Below are 21,189 nucleotides of genomic sequence, written 5' to 3'. Positions count from 1 at the left end.
TTGTTTAGACACATAATGTGTGCAAATTGTTTCCATGTCTACATGAATTCATGAAAATGTGTTGTGTGTGTGTGTGTGTGGGTCTGTGTGCGTGCTTTGTACATTATTGTTCAATGCTCTCTGTGTTGTGCTTGCATGCATGCTAGCCACGGCTGCTTTGTGTGTGTGTCTCTTTGTGCCTTTAGGGGTGGGAGGCTGAACAGGAGGGGAGGATTCTATAAATAGACAGCTCTCCAGCTCCTGTGGACTCAGAGAGAGAGAGAGACAGACAGAAAGGAGAAAGAGGTAGTCAGAGGAGGCTGTGCTATACTTGCCATGAAGGTACAGAACAAACAGGAGGAGCAGCAGTGAGCTCTGCCGTCACTTCCTTCTCCAAGTGATGCCCATAACGAGAGCAGCCCCGTTGTTACATCGATTCTACCTTTCAAATGAATCTTGTGACTACTTGTGACCTCACATCATAGGCAGGGGGTAATTGCTGTTAGCTGTTTGATAAAGAGTGATTTCGTTTTGCTTCCCGATGGCTTTATGAGTTAAAATGATGGTTTACAGTTCATTTAGTCTTAAATCCAATCATGAATCAGATTTGGGGCATTTCCTTCACAGCTTTTCGTCTGCTGATAAATGTGTCTTAATCCTCATGTTACAATGGTACCAAGAGCCTTTTCACAATGCTAACCTCATGTTACAATATTACTATATTATAGTGGTGAAATTGGAGGTGGTTAAACTATGAATGTGATCAAAGAGAACCATGACGCTGCGTGAGGATAATTACCCATGCATCCTTAATTGCTGAAATAATTTATTTTTTAAATTGTATTAGGCTTATTTAGATGGAACCTGTAAGGCCGTACTTGAAAGCATCGCTTTTGAAAAAAAAATGTTAATAGCCTTCGCCCCTTTCTAAACGTTAAAAACATCAATTGCTCTCCTACAGTCCTACTTTGTACTTGAGGCCTTCTGGGGGCATTGTGGGAGTGGGAGCGATTGATGGCCTCTTTCAAAAATCCTCTGATAGCCATGGCTAATTAATCCATTCGCTAGTCCAACCTGCATGTGTTTACATACTTCCTGCATCCTGATCGGTGGAGCAGCCGCAGACTAAAGGCCATAATACCAGTATGTATATGTATAACAATATAAAACCTATGAACTTATGGCTTAAGACTCAACAGTCTTCAGTGTTTTAAAATGTATTTATTTTGCATTATTCCAACAGCAGAATAAAAAGCTCCGGTAATTTAGAGGAGCATAAACACGATTTCCAAATATCCAAAGGTTCGCTTACTGTTCTTCATTATTACATTGTATCTTGTTGTAATGTTAACTATAAGTTGTTGTGAAAACAATGAACATTTTCACAATGCTAATCACATGTTACAATGAACCTTTTCGCAATGCTAATCACATGTTACAATGAACCTTTTCACAATGATAATCACATGTTACAATGTGAAAATGAACCATTCCAATGATAACCACATGTTACAATGAACCTTTTTGCAATGCTAATCACGTTACAATGAACCTTTTCAATGATAATCACATGTTACAATGTTACAATGAACCTTTTCACAATGCTAATCACATGTTACAATGTTACAATGAACCTTGTCACAATGATAATCACATGTTACAATGTGAATATGAACCGTTTCAATGATAATCACATGTTACAATGAACCTTTTCAATGATAATCACATGTTACAATGAACCTTTTCACAATGCTAATCACATGTTACAATGAACATTTTCGCAATGATAATCACATGTTACAATGAACCTTTTCACAATGCTAATCACATGTTACAATGAACCTTTTCACAATGACAATCACATGTTACAATGTTACAATGAACCTTTTCACAATGCTAATCACATGTTACAATGTTACAATGAACCTTTTGGCAATGCTAATCACATGTTACAATGAACCTTTTCACAATGACAATCACATGTTACAATGTTACAATGAACCTTTTCACAATGCTAATCACATGTTACAATGTTACAATGAACCTTTTGGCAATGCTAATCACATGTTACAATGAACCTTTTCACAATGCTAATCACATGTTACGATGTTACAATGAACCTTTTCGCAATGCTAATCACATGTTACAATGAACTTTTTCACAATGATAATCACATGTTACGATGTTACAATGAACCTTTTCGCAATGCTAATCACATGTTAAAATGAACCTTTTCGCAATGCTAATCACATGTTACAATGAACTTTTTCACAGTGATAATCACATGTTGCAATGTTAAAATGAACCTTTTCAAAGATAATCACATGTTACAATGAACCTTTTCACTATGATAATCACATGTTACAATGAACCTTTTCACAATGATAATCACATGTTACAATGAACCTTTTCGAAATGCTAATCACAGGTTACAATGAACCTTTTCACAATGCTAATCACATGTTAAAATGAACCTTTTCACAATGATAATCTCAGTTAACAATATTACCCTAATGTTACAATGTTGACTTTGACCATTACATAACCCTAAGCCTCTTGTTAGGGTGGAAACTGTGACTGTTTCACAACACAAACCATACTCTCAGTAGCTTATTATACATCATTATCAGAATTAAAACCAAGGCAATTAATTAAATTCATTTGAAAATATTTTTGTGTCTATTAATATAATCTGTTTTTTGAAATTGCAATGGTTTTATACTAACATTGGATCTTTTGAAATGTTTGTTATGGACAGTGGCAGAAAACGAGTACCCCAACATGCCACCTGCCATAGTGGCCATCGGGAGAGAAAAGTCCTGTCAGAGAAATTTTGGCCTTCAATGGGAAACCGAGGCACCCAGCAGACAAGATACTAATAAAGCCTTTGCTCGGCCTCACTACTGTGAAGAATTATCTGGAAAGTGATCTCGTCACTAAATCTGGTGAAATAGTGATTAGTCCGAAGAGGCTGGCCACAGCTGAACAGGTATATGTTTGTGTGCAAAGTGCCGCTTGCTCTAGAGAAGAAGGAAAGCAGAGGGCAAGTGGGCAAATGGGGGCTTCTGCTTAGAGGGCAATACTATCATGGAAGATGGAAGATAACGGCCAACATCTAAAAAATGAGGAAAATCATTAAACATCAACTTTGACCATGCTTGAGCGCCAACCTTCATGTTGTAAACGCAGAATACACCACTCCTCTTCCTAGAGTCTCGTCCTGGCCGCGAGCGTCTCAAACTCACGTGAACTTTATCCAACCCCTGAATTTCCTTTTCTAATGTTGATCAATGTATTGTGTCATATGCTGTTAGAGCTGCAGTAATAAATACTTAGGAACAACAGATTTGGCAAAATTCGGGAGCTGTTATGTATACATACATTTGTATATTCATGTATGCTATTAGCAATAGTGTGTGCTGCAAGGTGGATAAACGCTACAGTATCCGACATGAGAAACACCAACGGTCTTGCTGTTTGTCTCCTTCATATAATCATTATTATAATAATGTTAATAATGATATTTGTTCAAGGAGCTCATCCTTAGCGAGACATTGTATTGGGTATGACAGTGTTTGGGGTTATAATTGGGATTTTCCCCAATCAGTTAATTTTCAATAGATTTTGTTACATTTCATTTGTATTCAGCAATCAACACACAGGTTGACTAGTAGCTGTGCTTCATTCACAACAAGCACAGGTTACATAAGAAGAGCCAGCGATGCTCCAGCTGCCTCATCCTATCGCTTTAAATGAGGCAGAGCTGCGCCGCTCGGCGTACGTGCGTGTGTGCGTGTGCGTGCGTGTGTGCGTGTGTGTGTGTGTGTGTGTGTGTGTGTGCGCGTGTGTGTGGGAAGGAGACGTTACGGGGAAAGAGAGCGACACTCTGCTGTGGAGGACGACTAGGCGATCAGAAACACCGCGCGCAGGACACTCGGCTCCTCCCGGGGAACGCGTTCTGGTTCTGGACCTGGATGCTCTTCGCGTGTCTCGGATCTACCGTCTGTTCATTGTTTGTTGGTGACGTCGGGGGAGAAGCGACCGAGAAGCAGCAATAACATGGTGCTCGTTATGGATTAACGCCCGAGTGCATCTCCATCCGAGAGGTAAGGGATGCTGGGAGGGGAGAGGGCCGCGCGGGGGGGACGCGTCCGTGGGTGCAGCGGGTGATGGATGGCGGCTCGCAGCATCCACACTGCGGGCTCATCGGCTGCGGGGATGGGGGCTGGTGATGGGGGTGTTCCGGCTCTTTGTGTGCACACGGCGTCGGCCTTCGGGCAGACGGTAGCTGATCAGCCGCATCGAGCTATTAGCAAACATGATGACGTCAGCGTTTGTCAATGACGCAACATCTGTCGTTGGCCTTTCAGCAGCAGGAGGTTCCTGCCAGGTGTTGATAGTCTGGACTCCGCCCCGGTTCCCTTTAGACGCTTTAAGGATCATTGCATCCGGGTAGAGACCCGTTCGTCCCTCATACATCTCATGTGGCTTTGAACAGTGTTTGCTGAAGTTAGTATGGACCGGCCCACGGGTGGTGTTGTGGTGGGGGCCTGATTCAAGATGGCCGCCGCTGTGGTTCATTGTCACTTCTGATTGCATTATTATTGTAATCGTAATACGATCATTGAGATTGTCCTGTTATTCATTGCGTTTTACTATTTCTCTCCTGTTATGTCTCATGCAATAAATCAAGCGCACCCCTCTATTTCACAGAGATGTAGCGGGCTCGCAGGGTGAGGTTGGCTCCCGCAGGGTGAGGACGGCCCGCGGGGGGCTTGTGGGGTGTGGAGGGCTCGCAGGGTGAGGACGGCCTGCGGGGGGCTTGTGGGGTTTGGAGGGCTCGCAGGGTGAGGACGGCCTGCGGGGGGCTTGTGGGGTTTGGAGGGCTCGCAGGGTGAGGACGGCCTGCTGGGGGAGGACGGCCTGCGGGGGGGCTTGTGGGGTGTGGAGGGCTCGCAGGGTGAGGACGGCCTGCTGGGGGAGGACGGCCTGCGGGGGGCTTGCGGGGTGTGGAGGGCTCGCAGGGTGAGGACGGCCTGCGGGGGGAGGACGGCCTGCTGGGGGAGGACGGCCTGCGGGGGGCTTGCGGGGTGTGGAGGGCTCGCAGGGTGAGGACGGCCTGCGGGGGGCTTGCGGGGTGAGGAGGGCTCGCAGGGTGAGGACGGCCTGCTGGGGGAGGACGGCCTGCGGGGGGCTTTCGGGGTGTGGAGGGCTCGCAGGGTGAGGACGGCCTGCTGGGTGAGGACGGCCTGCTGGGGGAGGACGGCCTGCGGGGGGCTTGTGGGGTGTGGAGGGCTCGCAGGGTGAGGACGGCCTGCAGGGGGAGGACGGCCTGCGGGGGGCTTGCGGGGTGAGGAGGGCTCGCAGGGTGAGGACGGCCTGCTGGGGGAGGACGGCCTGCGGGGGGCTTTCGGGGTGTGGAGGGCTCGCAGGGTGAGGACGGCCTGCTGGGTGAGGACGGCCTGCTGGGGGAGGACGGCCTGCGGGGGGCTTGTGGGGTGTGGAGGGCTCGCAGGGTGAGGACGGCCTGCAGGGGGAGGACGGCCTGCGGGGGGCTTGCGGGGTGAGGAGGGCTCGCAGGGTGAGGACGGCCTGCTGGGGGAGGACGGCCTGCGGGGGGCTTTCGGGGTGTGGAGGGCTCGCAGGGTGAGGACGGCCTGCAGGGTGAGGACGGCCTGCAGGGGGCTTTCGGGGTGTGGAGGGCTCGCAGGGTGAGGACGGCCTGCAGGGTGAGGACGGCCTGCAGGGGGAGGACGGCCTGCAGGGTGAGGACGGCCTGCTGGGGGAGGACGGCCTGCGGGGGGCTTGTGGGGTGTGGAGGGCTTGCAGGGTGAGGACGGCCTGCAGGGGGAGGACGGCCTGCGGGGGGCTTGCGGGGTGTGGACCCCCCCCCCACCTTTTCCTCAGGTTGTGAGGTCGGCCGTTATGTCTCGTTTACCATCTTGTTGGTGGCACTATTCCGCCGCGTCGTCACCATTTGGTGGTTTGATGTTTAAAGAAATGAGTATAAGTTAAAAAGAACAGGATTGTGACATTGGTTATTTTCTACAGTTCATGCACGTTGTTTCTTTGAATAACAGTGTTTGTTTATTTTTCTCAATTTGGACCAAAGTCAATGTAATTCAACAACCCAAAAAGGTCCAAAAAGCTCAAATCAACTGTTGATGCTATTACTGACTAAAAAACACTGGCATCACATTATTTCTGAATATTTCATTTTTCAAATTAATACATTTTTCTTTTTCTCGTGGACCTTTCCTGCTCCAACTAGTTGGTCTTTGTTGTGTTCTTTCATGAAATGGTGTTTCATGAAAGTGTGAGGCTCACAATCAGTATATCATCAAATAACAGCACACTCAAGTTTTGTGGAATCCCAACAGCGTAACAGAAGTTTCAGTTTAACTGTTGACTTCCAACCACCAGCCCAATGTTAGTTACTGATGAATGGCTGTCTATTAGGGGTGTAACAATTCATTTTAACAACGATTCGATTCGAATCATGGTTGCCGATTCGATTCATGGACGATCTGGGTTCATATCGAACGATTCGATTCGATTCAGTGACTTGAAATCGATTCAGTGACTTGAAATCGATTCAGTAACTTTACTGGACAGTGCAGGCAAAGTTTCTGAGAACACTGTTGTTTCTTGTAAGGAAATCAGGTTTAAATTAATTATGGATATTATAAACAAGCAAAAAACAATTGATGGCAAATGTATTAACCTTTTATTTGAATCAAGTGCCATTTTCAATGTAAACATTACACAATAATTACACAATGTTTGGATCAATTCACAGACACCTCATTGTCGGGTCGCTGGTCTTTACAGATAAACTTGTTACTGTGATGAGTTTGGTGCTGGAGGCCTGAGGCGTCTGCAGAGCTGAGTTACCTGCTGCTGCTGCAGCGGTGACGCTGCTAGAGGTCCTGACTGTCGGCGTTGTTTAATCCCACGGCGCAACTCAAGAATGCCGCGGCCCTATTTGAAATCTGAAAATCTTTCGCGGCCCACCCAAACCTTTAATCACAACTGTGATCAAAACATAATCGTTAAATGACCTTAAGAATTTAACCAAAATCAAACATCCGTGAGCAAAAGTTCGTCTCCGCGAGGTATTTGCTCGCTTGCGAAACGTGAACTTCGTTGCTTGCGAGGAGAATCTCTGCTCGCGCTCGAAGGAGTTTTCTCCGCGCTCGCTGTTGTTCTTTCTGACAGTAAGGTGGAGACGGTGCTTTCAGGGTCCGATCGATGCTGCGAGGTGCGTCCGCTCCCGCCGCCCCCCTCGCCTTCCACGCCTTAAATCTTCGGCTGCTTTTAGAATAACTTATTTCCCCGTTAAGATGGTTCAGCTACTGTAGAGAAAACGGCACCGTCTCTCGCTCTTTAATCTCATGAAGTGCTCGGCAAGAACGACAGCTTTGTTTCTCCGACGCGCCCTGAAAGCAGCTCCATATCTCACGCGCTTGAGCGCCGTTTAGCATCTCGCCGTCGTAGACGAGCTTTGGCATGTTTGGCAGAGCGCCTTGAGCGCCGTGTACAACCAGTATGGATCAACCGATTAACCAATTGATCCATATATAAGGCGCTCCGGATTATAAGACACTGTCGTTTTTTGAGGAAATTAAAGCCTTTTAAGTGCGCCTTGGAGTGCGGAAAATGCGGTATATTCACTTTAATACCACAAGAGGGCGCCCCGCTTGTTGAACAACGACGGGCGGACAAGAGCAAGAGCCTTATTGTTTTATTAATCTGTCAGTTTAAATTGTTTGTGCTTCATCAACTAATGTTCCACATAACTAATGTGCCGCATCATAAATATATACGTATATTAATTTCAAACTTTTAAAAATTGAAAATTAAAAAACTTTTATTAATTTATTGTAAATGACCTCAAATGACCATCATTACCGGCACATTAAGAGCAATGCGTCCAGCTATCAGACCGGTCCGTAGTGGTAAAATGAAGTCTGAATCTGTGAATATCTTGCCAACTTTCAGTACGGATCGACTTTTTGGAAAATGTAAATAATGAGGTAGGATGTGTGCAGGCTCCTCCATATTTCGGTGAAGTTATTAGATATTCAGATTCAGACTGACGGACCGGTCTGCGATCTGGACGCGTCGGTCTTAATGTGCCGGTAATGATGGTAAATGATGCTTGTAGCTGGTTGTCATCTACGCTCCACTACGGTTACATAAAGGTGGCGTTTGTGTTTTGACAACGTTTTATCTCATAATGTCGACTTTCTATCCCCTTTCTTCAGTGCGGAAATGGGCTTCTATAGTTGTGTGAATGCATCACTCCAGCCAATCCAAAGACGGGGTTTGTAACCAATCAGATGTAGATACCATGTGACTGGCTCCGCCCCCTTACTGTCTGAAAGAACAACAGCGAGCGCGTAGAAAACAGCGCGAGCAGAGATTTGCGTTTCGCGAGCGAGCAAATATCGAATGAATCGATGAACATTTGCTCGCCCGAGACGGAGATTTGCTGGCGGATGTTTGATTTACGCGCGCGCATCAACTTGATTTGCGCTCTCGAATTTTGACAGTGATTTGCCGCCATAGACGTCATGAGCGATGTGAATAAATGAGATGGTGCGAGACCTGATGCTGTTTGCTCGCCCGTACGGGGACTATTTCTTCTCTATGCTACTGAAATGCGATACACAACGTTTGGTGGTTAATAATATTTTGTGCTGACAGGCAGCTATTTACTTACTATTTATAATTTTGCTGGTAAGCGTATTATGAAAGCAACAAGGTACTTGAGGCAGTACTTTATCTTCTCCGCTTCTCGTCGGGCCTAACAACACCCCCAACTGTTCCATTATTGGACGATGAAGTACAGCCTCTCGTACCTTATTGCTTAAGTAATGCACGGTAAATAAAAATAAATGAGGGAGGAATAACTGTTAAACACTTTTGCTTGGGATCAGAGCGGAAGTCCAAGCTAAACTGATCCAGGATAAGTTGAATACCCCTGGTGTCACGCGCAGGACACCGCGGCTGTGTTGTCCTGTGTTCACTACCATACGTTGTTAGTTGTGTTAACAATAAGCTTGTTGCTTGTAGCAGCTCACAGACAGCATGCGGCCTGAGCTACAACATCTGGGCCCTGTTCCTCGTATGTGGTTCAACTAAGTCGATCAAATGTCCCATTATGCATCCCAACGAGATGATTGACATCAGGCTCTCTCAGGGCTGATCCGCCCGTCTCGTTATGTGCAACCAGATGTCAATCATCAGGATAATCAGCGGGCTACGTTAGAAGGAGGAAGAGTCCATCACCGAAACCGGGATTTATAACGGTACGACGGCAAATGAACGTAAAGGAAGAGCGTCTTTTTTCTCCGTTGACGAGCAGGAGATGATCATGAACACATATGAGGAGATAATATGTGTATTTGAATCATTTCTGTCAGATGAATTGAACGTATTGTACATCTTTTACCCTTGTTCATTCTGTACGTCCATCGCAGGATCGTCCTCTGTCTCTCTACAGACCGTAAAGACCTCTGAGGCAAATTTGTGATTTTGTGCGATACAAAATAAAATTAATTGAATCATATAATCATGTTAAAGCCCGACAGCGCCGCCCGGCGAGGCTACAAGCCTGACAAAGTATGACCCACAAGTTGACTGTACAAGTGTTGGAAAATGTAGATTACATTTCTTTAAATGTGTCTGCTGGCAGGAGGCCTCATGGATGATCATCATCCAATAAGGATAATGATCTCAACTACATACTCAGAGTATGTAGATGAAAACAAGCCCAAAGACTCTGATTGATACAGTACATATATTCTATTTATTTGTATCAGCGTATATGTATGTTGATGACCATATAGAACTATGAGTTTTATTATATGTGTGTGAATGTGTATGTGAGAATCATTATATATCCATCGTTCATAATCAGACATTTGATCAGTTGAAGCAGTGAAATGTGGAACATCCAGAAGTTTATTAAAAGACAAATAAGCCAACAGAACTTTACGAAGAGCACGACATGCAGCGGCTTTCCAGATGTTCTCTGCATTGACACCGTACAGACAGGACAGTATTAGAGACACTGTGTGAGAGACAGTGTGAGACATGAGACAGTGTGTGAAACAGTATGAGAGACAGTGTGTCACACTGAGACATGAGACAGTATGAGAGACAGTGTGTGAAACAGTATGAGAGACAGTGTGTCACACTGAGACATGAGACAGTATGAGAGACAGTGTGTGAAACAGTATGAGAGACAGTGTGTCACACTGAGACATGAGACAGTATGAGAGAGTGTGTGAAACAGTATGAGAGACAGTGTGTCACACTGTGAGACATGAGACAGTATGAGAGACAGTGTGTGAAACAGTATGAGAGACAGTGTGTCACACTGTGAGACATGAGACAGTGTGTGAAACCGTATGAGAGACAGTGTGTGAGACATGAGGCAGTGTGTGAAACAGTATGAGAGACAGTGTGTGAGACACTGTGAGACATGAGACAGTATGAGAGACAGTGTGTCAGACACTGTGAGACATGAGACAGTATGAGAGACAGTGTGTGAGATACTGTGAGACATGAGACAGTATGAGAGACAGTGTGTGAGACACTGTGAGACATGAGACAGTATGAGAGACAGTGTGTGAGACACTGTGAGACATGAGACAGTATGAGAGACAGTGTGTGAGACACTGTGAGACATGAGACAGTATGAGAGACAGTGTGTGAGACACTGTGAGACATGAGACAGTATGAGAGACAGTGTGTGAGACACTGTGAGACATGAGACAGTATGAGAGACAGTGTGTGAGACACTGTGAGACATGAGACAGTATGAGAGACAGTGTGTGAGACACTGTGAGACATGAGACAGTATGAGAGACAGTGTGTGAGACACTGTGAGACATGAGACAGTATGAGAGACAGTGTGTGAGACACTGTGAGACATGAGACAGTATGAGAGACAGTGTGTGAGACACTGTGAGACATGAGACAGTATGAGAGACAGTGAATGCTCACCACGTTACATTACGACTTGAGAAAATCTAAATAAATGATTCCTTGTTTTTAGCATCGGCGGCGCTCGTACAGGACGTCATCGTGACGTCATAACGGGTCTTTGTGATGTCTGAGAAGTGTCCCCCTATAAAACATGAATCTAACTGATGTCGCTCCTTCATCAATGAGGAGGAGCGATGAACTACTCCAGCAGCTCAGATGAAGCTGCGCTGAAGCAGCCTCGTATGAGGAACGGTTCTTTTCTCCTGCTGGTTATACTGTTCACAAGAAGATGAAAGCGTGGAGGACCTTGTGTGTCTCAGCAGCTGCCTTGGTGCAGACAGGTGACAACATGTAAAGGAATGGATAAAATAAGTTAATGTTGTCATTCTGTAACTGCTCAACCTGCATCACGGAAGCTTTTTATTTTAACAGACTGAAAAGTCCTTTTTTGTGCCTGACCACTTTAACGGGGACCTTACTACTGAACACATGCTGCATCACGCTGGTCTCTGATAAAAGACCGATAAAGAAAAGAGACCAGATTTATATACTCTATGTTAACTCTTGTCTTGTTTTGTTTACTTTAAAATAAAAGTGTGTAATATTGAATATTGGGCATAATGCGATTATATGCTGTTAATTAGAGAAAATCATGTGATTAATTAGTTAAATGTTGTCATCTTTGCCCAGCAGAGTTACAATAGCTGTGTTGTTTTATTGTACATATTTCATTCAATGTCTTTGCCCTGTTTACACCTGGTATTATTTCTGCTGTACTATACAAACCCATATGTGCACATATCAATATGATATGTGCACATATCAATATGAGGCCCTCTCTGCATTTTGTTCATTCTTCTCTCCATTTACAATTTACAATTCTGGAAGCCATCAACTTCTTGGGGACTGAGTTCCAGTTCCAACAACACAGCAGCTCAGTGGGTTTCCTCTGTGTGTCATTTGGGACAGCATGTTTCTCTCCATTGAGCTGGGTCATTGCATCAGACTCTTGACAACATTGTTCAGTCATATGAAGACATGGAGTGTTTTAACACTTTAATGCATATACCTTCTCTAATTGATAATGGTCCGACTGTCTATTTTTAACAAATAGACAGACACCATGTTTGTCAAACTGACTTCTGGGTGACACCATTTGCTTGAAATGTTTTTTTTTATGACAACATTTAAAAAGGAAGAACAGGTAGAATGCAGAGAAGATGTATTGTCAGGAATGCAATACAATACTAGTTGTGTTTTCTTCAGCTTGCTTGAAATGAGCCGTTAGACTTCATGGAAACACTGGCCCTGTAAAGACTTTCACTTGGTCGCACTCTTCAGTATCACCACCAACAGACACCAAATCCTACACGCTAGACTATGAGAGCAGAACCGGAGCACGAGACAGACAAGACCAGCTTGCAGAATTATATTGTCTCAATACTGCAGACAGACAAGAGACGTAGCAGCTAATTACAAATAAAAAGACGGTAGGAAGAAAAGAGAGATAGCGAAAAAATGTAGAGCATTTAATCCTCAATGGCCGAACTGGTTTCTGTTCATACTTCCCACTGCAGCTCAGAACCCACTGAAACGCCATCATGAGGCGCAATGAGCTCCTCCACGTGAGGAGGAGAACCTGATGCATAAAGACCAGGTTTAACATTCTGGCAGGAAAACTAGATCTCACTTCTCCTATAACAGTGGATATACATTCTATTCAACTGTTAAAATGTGTTTAGATGTATTATTTATCATTTACTGAGACTGTCAAGTCTAAATGTGATGCAGAAAAGGGGAAATTCAAGCTTTTCTATTTTCTGAGTTGAAGCGCTTTATTTGATCATGCAGAAATGTTCACACTTTATTTTTTTTTAATTTTTTAAATGCAGCCCTTCTTTCATTTAGTTAATCAGAGAGAACATTATTTATATTTGCAGTCACACATATATGTCCAGTTCTTGTTACGTGACAATAAATATTGTTAAAAGAGTTTCAGAATCATACTCAATCATTCAATCAACTTTATTCCAGACACAGAGGTCCATAGAGAATACATACACATAAAAAACAATAATACAAACAACATTTAAGAATGATGCAGACGAGGCATCATTTATAAAAACGTATACAGGCTTCGGGTCCAATGTTTCCAGAAGCACGATGTATACCTTGTGTCACTCTTGGAGACATCCACTAAGGACACAACAATCATATTCTTAGACCCTGTCAATCTGCACATGAATCTATACATACAATTTATTAAAACAGCTTTAAAAGTGGGCACTTTGTTGGACACAAACATTTCACTGGCACTATTCCACCTTTACTTTAAGCACAATTCTCCGTGCATCATTATAAGCCATCTTTGACTTACTAAAATGACACCACGGGTGGGCAGTATACAGTGGGGCGCAATAGGTTCTGAAAAGTGCGATTTTAACATCAGAAGTGCACATGTGAAATTTGCGTGTCAGCATGTTCGCCCGCCCATACAGTTTTCCACACTGACGCTGCACATCATCATCATCATCATCATCACACAGGTCATCTCTGATCACATGTCCTAGATATTTAACTTTCTTTACAACTTCTAGTGGTTCACCTGCCAATGAGAAAGAAGGATAGACACACCTCATTTCCTCATTGGTTCTGGCAATCACTACCACACTCTTCATAGAGTTACATTTTATATCAAACATCAGTCCATATTGAGAGCATATTCTAAGAAGTTGCTGTAGGCCAGCACTGGAGGGAGACAGTACCACCAAATCATCAGCATAAGGCATATGATTAAGTAGACTATCCCCCACCAAGCAGCCAGTTCTACAGCCCTGTAGCTCCCTAGATAAATCATCCATGTACAGATTGAATAGGAGCGGAGACAGAATCCCGCCCTGCCGCACACCATTGGGTACATAGAACGGGGTTGGCAAACTCGTCCCCCACCTGACTTGCATAGTTTGGTGAGAGCACCAGAACTGCAGTATCCTAGTTAGGTAAAAGGGAACCCCACCTCATGTAGTTTAACAGTTTCCTATGATTGATACGATCAAAAGCCTTTGATGCACCCAGGAAACACATAAATACTGTGCTATTGGGTGATCTGTACCTGTGGACAATTTCTTTAAGTGCATAAATACACAGATCAGTTCCATGCTTGCTCTTAAAACCAAACGGATTATCTGTGTATTCTGCAATCCTATCCATAAGAATCCCTTCTAGTACCTTGGATAGTATACTAGCAAGAGCAATAGGTCTATAGTTATCTATACTAGTTCATTTACCAGTCTTATGTTTAACTACAGGCACCAGCAAAACAGACAACATGGACCCAGGAAGTATGCCATGTTTCACCAACCCAGAAAAGCACAAAGCAAGTAAAACTGAGATACTTTGACCAGCAGATGTTCTGCTGTTATTCTATCCCTCCCACAGGCTTTATTCATTTTAAGTTTGTCAATAGCATAGCATACTTCCTCCGGCTTGATAACTACACATTCACTGTAAGGTATCTCTCCCATGCTGAACACTTCACTCTTCACACATTTAAAAATGTTCTCGTAGTGTCTCCTCCAAAGTTCTGCAATGTCTTCAGGTTGAGTAATGTCATCAATACTAGAAGGCAGTGGCATTCTGCTATTATTAACCATTCCAGAACTCATACACATTATTAGTTTGTAGCTTTCTCGCCATAGAATTCGCCCTCATAGTCTGCTCATTTCTTTTTATAAAAGGCACAGCATATTAGAACCTATTAGCCCGTGCCTTATGCTCACAGGCTGGGCCATGCCTGGGTTTGCCTGCTAACACCCATCTTATAAATGCATCTCTTGCCTCCATAAGAACATCATGGACATAGTCATTCCAGCCTGGTCTTACAATATATTGTTTAGCCATCCCACTTCTTTGTGGTTCACTCCCATCAACTAAACAGGTCACAATTCTGTCATACATTGCAAATAGTTCATTATTGTGGCTCACACTCTTACAGCTGCTATCCACACACATAATTGCATCAACAGGCAACTCAATGTTTCTCAAGTGCACACCAGTCAGTAACTTGTAATATTGCAGATTATCTTCTGAGAGCTTAGTCCAGTCCAGCATCTCACCTTGTGGCTGTCACTACAAACAAGCTCAGGTAGACCCTTAATGTTTATGAACATAGAGACAGGAATATGGTCTGCTATGGCCAGACCATATAGGATCTCAACCTCCTTTATACAACCATGTGCATCAGCTGTAGATAAACAATGGTCCAACCAAGATGTAGTATGCCAAGCTTCACTCACATATGTAAGCTATCAGCCGGCAGTAATTCCTTAGTGGACAAAATAACCTTGTGATCTATGCAGAATTGTGTCAAGTGTTGACCAAAACGTGAGGTTGTATCTGATATATCTGCATTCAGTCTGTTTTGCTCTGGGGGGATTCATAGTCCTGTTCTGTACTGCAGCAGCAGATCCTTTTCCAGTCCGTTGCTTGCGCTTGCCATACTTTAATACACGACTCCATGCCGGGGACATTGCAACCTCAATCTCCCCGCCAGCTGTGTCCTCAGAGATTGGCAACGCCGAGGGTCCGGGTGCCGGTTCCTTGTGACTTGGTCCATGGAACTGGGCCTCCTCACTGGCCATAGTTGTGGCTGCATTCCCCTTGCTGGAACTGGGTAGCTCAATCACATTCAGTCGTTTGCTAATGTCTGTAGTTATACCACGAAGGTTCTAACATTCAGTCGACTGCTTACTCTCAGTATTTTTCATGGAGGCCGACTCCACACTTATGCGATCAATCTTACTAACCAGACAAGAGACATCGAGGCTATTAAAAGTCACTGATGGTAAGTCATCCAGGTAATAGGACACAAAGCGAGGAGCATTCTCACCGACCTCATTCAGTAGGTTTAGACAACTCTTGACGTTGTTGACATCTTTCAGTTGTCCTTTGTGAGCTATACAACGTTGCCCTGTGCCAGGACACAGATCAAACAGGACCTTTTTGGAGTTTTTAATCCACTCAGATCCAAAGGGATTTACAGCCATCAATGTAATGTCATCCTGAGGCACCGTCTTCAGTTTGACAGAAAGGAAGCTTAGCAATTCATCTTCCACTAAAGCCATCAATAGTGGTATAAATCTCAGGTTTAATCCTTTGTTTGATAACATGCCGTGCTGCTCTGTCATCGGCGGCCATCTTAGTTTGAACTGATTGATTTGTTAGTCGTGTATTGATTAAATGCAGATGTTGATAGAGCTCTGAAGACACCAGGACCACAGAGAGCCTTCACCTCTTCAGACTCTACCTCCACTAACACACTAACTAACTGTAGCACTTACATTGGACTTATAATGGTTCTTATCTATAGCAAGTTGTAAATTGGCTTATTTGATGAAATTGCAATTCTTGTTTCTTGCTCTTCTGAGTTTGTATCCTTATTGTAAGTCGCTTTGGATAAAAGCGTCAGCTAAATGAACTGTGATGTAATGTAACTCTATTCCTTAATTTCATCACACTAATTAGTCACATTATGGTCTTCCAGACCTTTGCTTTTTTTTTCTCTAACTGGACTCTTCACATTTTAGTTGAAGACCCCTGGTATAGAGAGTAATGTTCAGTCAATGAAAGGAACATTTGAAAAACAAATGCTTTCAGTGCTGGTTTGCAAGTGAAATAGATTTCAACAAGCCAATCAGATTGGAATATCCTTCCTCGTTAGAATAAACTGACCACAGCTTCTCCTCTAACCTTGTCATTTTCTCTCAGGCCATTCAGAGCAGACTGAGCGTATTCAGGAAGGCGGCTTAAAGCGGTGGAGAAGCCCTGAAAAGTTTGAGTCCACTGTAACGAACATGTTGAACATTTTTATTTAATCAAATTGCCTAAACCAGGGATTCTCAAAGTGGGGTGCGCGAGAGGACAGATGCAATGGTGGTCTAAAGGAGTAATTTGTAAAAAATAAATAGGGTTTTTACACTAAATACAGACTTGAATTATAAAACTACCCTTTTCAACATTTTAATTTAAAACTATAAATACACTTCAGCGCCTCCTTTTACGTACACACTAGCTAATGTGAGCCTAGCTTGAGCAGCTAACGTCAGCCAACAGGCCAGGTGGACGTCTGAAGCTACCAGTCGCGAGAGAGGGCAGGGACAGAGAGAGACGGAGGACGGAACGGAGCGTTAATACTCAGTCTAGAGAGAGAGAGAGACAGTTGGGGAGTAGAAGGGGGTGCGTGGCCTAAACAGTAAGGGAACCGCTGGCCTAAGCTGATGGAGGGTGAGGGGTCTTTCCCCCTGGACCTCCAAAGACTACTTTACTAAGCTTAAGTGTGAGAGGACCTGCATGCAGGTGATGTTGGTAGAAACATCCAACCAGCAGATAGTTTCTATCAGTGGAGGTGGGGGTTCCTTGTGAGGGGCGCCGGCCTGCTTATTGTTGCTGCTGTTGGATCACAGGCAGCATCCCTCCACCTGCTGCCCGATGGAGACACCACAGACACACTGTGGACACACAGACAGACTCAGGAACGGTAATCATTGATTTTGCTATAGCTGTGCATTACATCTGAGTGAATATTCATCTGCTTCTTGATGGTCAGCCTGACGTTGCTCTGGAGCATATGTGCTCTTTAGTAACCGTTGGCAGCTCTCGCTGTGGCCAGTACAGTTGGCCTCAGCATCGTATTATGTAATGGATGAACCTTGCTGATGCTACAGCAAAGGCAGAGCCTCCATCTGCCAAGAGATAAACAACAAGTAATGAGATGTGATCAAATGTAAAATCCCCATGAAAAGTGCTATTGTTACCATGTAGACAGTATGTACCTGCATGTGTAAGTGGATGTAGCAGTTGTGTACTGTGCAGCTTCTATGATCACTAGAGTGGGCCGGAGAGATGCTGTTGTGTGTGAAGCCCTGGAGTCAGAGAGTTACATAACGTAGCGCTCTGAGCCGGTGAGGTGAGATCACACAGAGCAGACACACTCGTGAGGCCATGCCAACAGCATCCGTTTGCACCTTCATGTGTTATTTAGTTTATTTTATTTTATGCATTTTAAATAATGAATAAACATCTATATACATGTCAACTGTTCTGTAAGTTGTAAACAAACAGAAGTGCAAAGAAATAAATAGTGAACGAGTATCTGAGGACTCAATGATGACACACAGAATGTACTTACACATGTTTTCATTTGGTCGGAGTGACGGCCCGCAGAGGGAAACTGTCGAAACAAACATGTGGGTGTTATGGTGTTCTGGGGCACCCTCAAAGGGGAGAAGCTGAACTGGGGGATGTTCAGGGTGTGAAGTCTGCAGTGACGTGTCCAGGTGTACCAATCCTGGGTTGAGGAAGCCACCAATAATGTTCGTTGGGTGATGGACAGGTGTGCAGCTGCTCCTCTAGCTGGTGAAGTCCTGCAGACCTCTTCACATCGACACAGGCTTTTTGGCTGTAAACTTGCTTTGCAGCTTTTCAGAGTAGCTGCTCTTTGCTACTCTGTCGTCCTTAGTCTGTGTGCTCCTGGCCTGGTTTGCGTTTAGTATTTGGCTTGTGGCTAACGGTGTTATTATGAACAGATTTCTTTTGGCACACAAGGCTGATCTTTCAGTTGAAGTGATTTCTTGAAACATTATACACTTGTTTGGTTCACTACTCCATTAATAGAAAGCTAAATGTTACTCCTATCACAGTTCCAAACCACTATAATGTTTTCACACTCCTGCATGTTTTAAGTCACACTCAGGTTTTCAGTATTTTACAGCACACTTTTTTCTTTCCAGGTTCCCAATGTTGAACATGACAACTCCCAGCGAGCTGAAGTCTCCCTGCGTGACTCGCAACGGTATGGTGAAGTTGCCCCCCAGCCAGCCTAACGGTCTAGGCAGCGCAAGTATCACAAAGGGGACACCTGCTGCCAAGAACCGTCTGTGCCAGTCCTCCTCGGTACCCTCCATCCTGCCTCCTCCACCGACCACCCTTCCCTATCACCACCACCATCACCTGGAAGGCCCTGGCATGCCCAACTCCGCAGCCTCTCTCTTGGCCTCTGACATGGAGCCTGTAAATCCTCTTGTGGGCTTGAAAGCGTCCCTTCGTCAGCTTCCCCCTCTCTGTCTCCCCAAGCCCATCCTGCTGGAACGTCAGCTTGTCCTAGATGAGAAGCTGCTCAACCGGTTGCTATGGTACTTCACTACAGCTGAAAAATGTGTGCTGGCGCAGGTATGCAAGACATGGCGCAAAGTGCTGTACCAGCCCAAGTTCTGGGAGGGCGTGACACCTATCTTGCACGCCAAGGAGCTATATACCCTTCTGCCCAATGGGGAGAAGGAGTTTGTCAGTCTGCAGGCCTTTGCTTTGCGTGGATTCCAGTCCTTCTGCCTAGTGGGTGTGTCGGACCTGGACATTTGTGAGTTCATTGACAACTACCCGCTGTCCAAGAAAGGTGTTCGTTCAGTCAGTCTCAAGAGGTCTACCATCACAGATGCCGGTTTGGAGGTGAGTCAGGATGTCTGTGTGTGTGTGTGAAAAATGAGTTCTTTGTTTCTTTGCTGTTTCTAATTTATACATATCGGCTAGTTCAGAATAGCCGGGAGACTAAAGCATTCCAGCTCTCCTTTACAGTCTCAGCAGTGATGACGGTGTGGCACATTTGGCACCGGTCAGCAACAAATGTGAGCAGCCATCATGTGGTTATTTTTGTTTACCTATTGCCGTGAAATGTTTCCATTTTCCCAGCCATTATTTCATCAGTCCATAACTTTATTCATAAGCTTGTGAGGTTACCTAGAGCGTTATACTGTATGTGATTGGGGTCATAGGTGATTGGGGTACTTCGAGTGTCATGGGGTTAACTAAAGCGTTATAGGAGTACCTTAAACGTCATAGGGTATGGGTAGAATTATAGGGTTACCTAGAACGTCGTATGGTTACCCACATTCTTATAGGCGTATGTAGAGTTTCATGGGGTTACCTACAGCGTTATAGGTGTACCTGTAGCAGCAACCCAGTCTCACAGCAAAACGTGTAATAGTGGTATTCTCACGCTTTCTCCCCAAAATCGTGACAATACTACGTTTTATTTTGGCCCATTCATTTACATTGCCTTGCAACTACGTCACTAGAATCTAATAAACAGAAGGTCTTCCACATTCTCTGATAGAAGACTAGGAAAATATAACGCATACTTCTCGCTAGAAATGACATCGAAATGCATACAAATGCTGATGCTTTCTTGTCTTTTTCACAGATAATAGACCGACAGTCCGCCATTTTCCTTTTTTTTGAGCTGAGGGAAAGTTGATAGTCACGTGACCTAGTTGCAAATCAAACGTGATATTGTCACAATATCACGTTGGTCCACAACGTAGCTATAACACGTTTTGCTGTGAGACTGGGTTGGTAGCAGGGGTGCCCATCCTTTTTCAGCTTGCAAGCTACTGTTCAACCAAGTCATAGCGATCTATCGCCCCCCCCCCCAAGGGTCGCTCTATTGACCTATTGGGCACCCCAGACTTAGAGTGTATGGGGTTACCTAAATTGTTATAGGTGTTATAGAGTAACATGGCGTTACCTAGAGTAAAGGTCCAGTTTGACCTGTCGGGTGGGACAAACACTATGTTTCTTCTAAGGCCTGAAGGAAATGTTGAGTTTCATTAATGTTGGCTATGAACTGATTGCAGTAATGCGTAAAGGAGAAATGATAGGAGTCAGTTTTTGGTTCTGTCTTTATACTGTATGACTGATTATGGGACCAGCATGTACCGGCTGTTCTAGTTATTATGAAATGTAGTTTGTACACTAATGCAAAGAACAATATAGCTAAATTCAAACACAGCTCTCTTTATGATACAGAACGTACAGAGCTTTTTCTTGCTCTTTTTTGAAATAATGTTCATAATTTCACGATGCCACCTATCTTCACAAAACTGTTGGCGGCCAATTGAGGCAACAGGCCAGAGCCAGAAATGTGACTATTTCTAGTGAGAATTAGAAAGAAAAACCCTTCTCTCTCGCTACGTTACCTTAACACAGACAAGATCATATCATATCAATTTAATACAAACCAACATTTTAAACATAGATGTAATGAATGTTTGTCAGTTCATCCACCATGCTACACTTTTAGGTGCCCAGAGGGAAATTATTTCTGAAATGATCGTGTGAATCTTGTATTGCCAAGTAGATGTAGCTGGGTTAGGCCAGTTG

At 44.2% G+C, this 21,189-nt stretch overlaps 1 protein-coding gene across 1 annotated transcript in view; it reads left to right on the top strand.

Moving 5' to 3' along the window:
* The first annotated feature begins 3,729 nt into the window (after positions 1-3,729).
* Positions 3,730-21,189, top strand: part of fbxl16 (F-box and leucine-rich repeat protein 16) — a 28,996-nt gene continuing 11,536 nt past the window's right edge. Inside the window, exons 1-2 of the mRNA XM_040190940.2 lie at positions 3,730-4,085; positions 18,765-19,479. Of these exons, the coding sequence (XP_040046874.2) occupies positions 18,772-19,479 (708 nt within the window). The 5' untranslated portion in view covers positions 3,730-4,085; positions 18,765-18,771. The remainder of the gene's footprint in view (positions 4,086-18,764; positions 19,480-21,189) is intronic.

Source organism: Gasterosteus aculeatus, chromosome 11, assembly GCF_964276395.1.
Source record: "Gasterosteus aculeatus chromosome 11, fGasAcu3.hap1.1, whole genome shotgun sequence".
Taxonomy (NCBI): Eukaryota; Metazoa; Chordata; class Actinopteri; order Perciformes; family Gasterosteidae; genus Gasterosteus; species Gasterosteus aculeatus.
The sequence above is the reverse complement of the archived record's forward strand: the minus strand, read 5'-3'. Positions and strand labels throughout refer to the sequence as shown.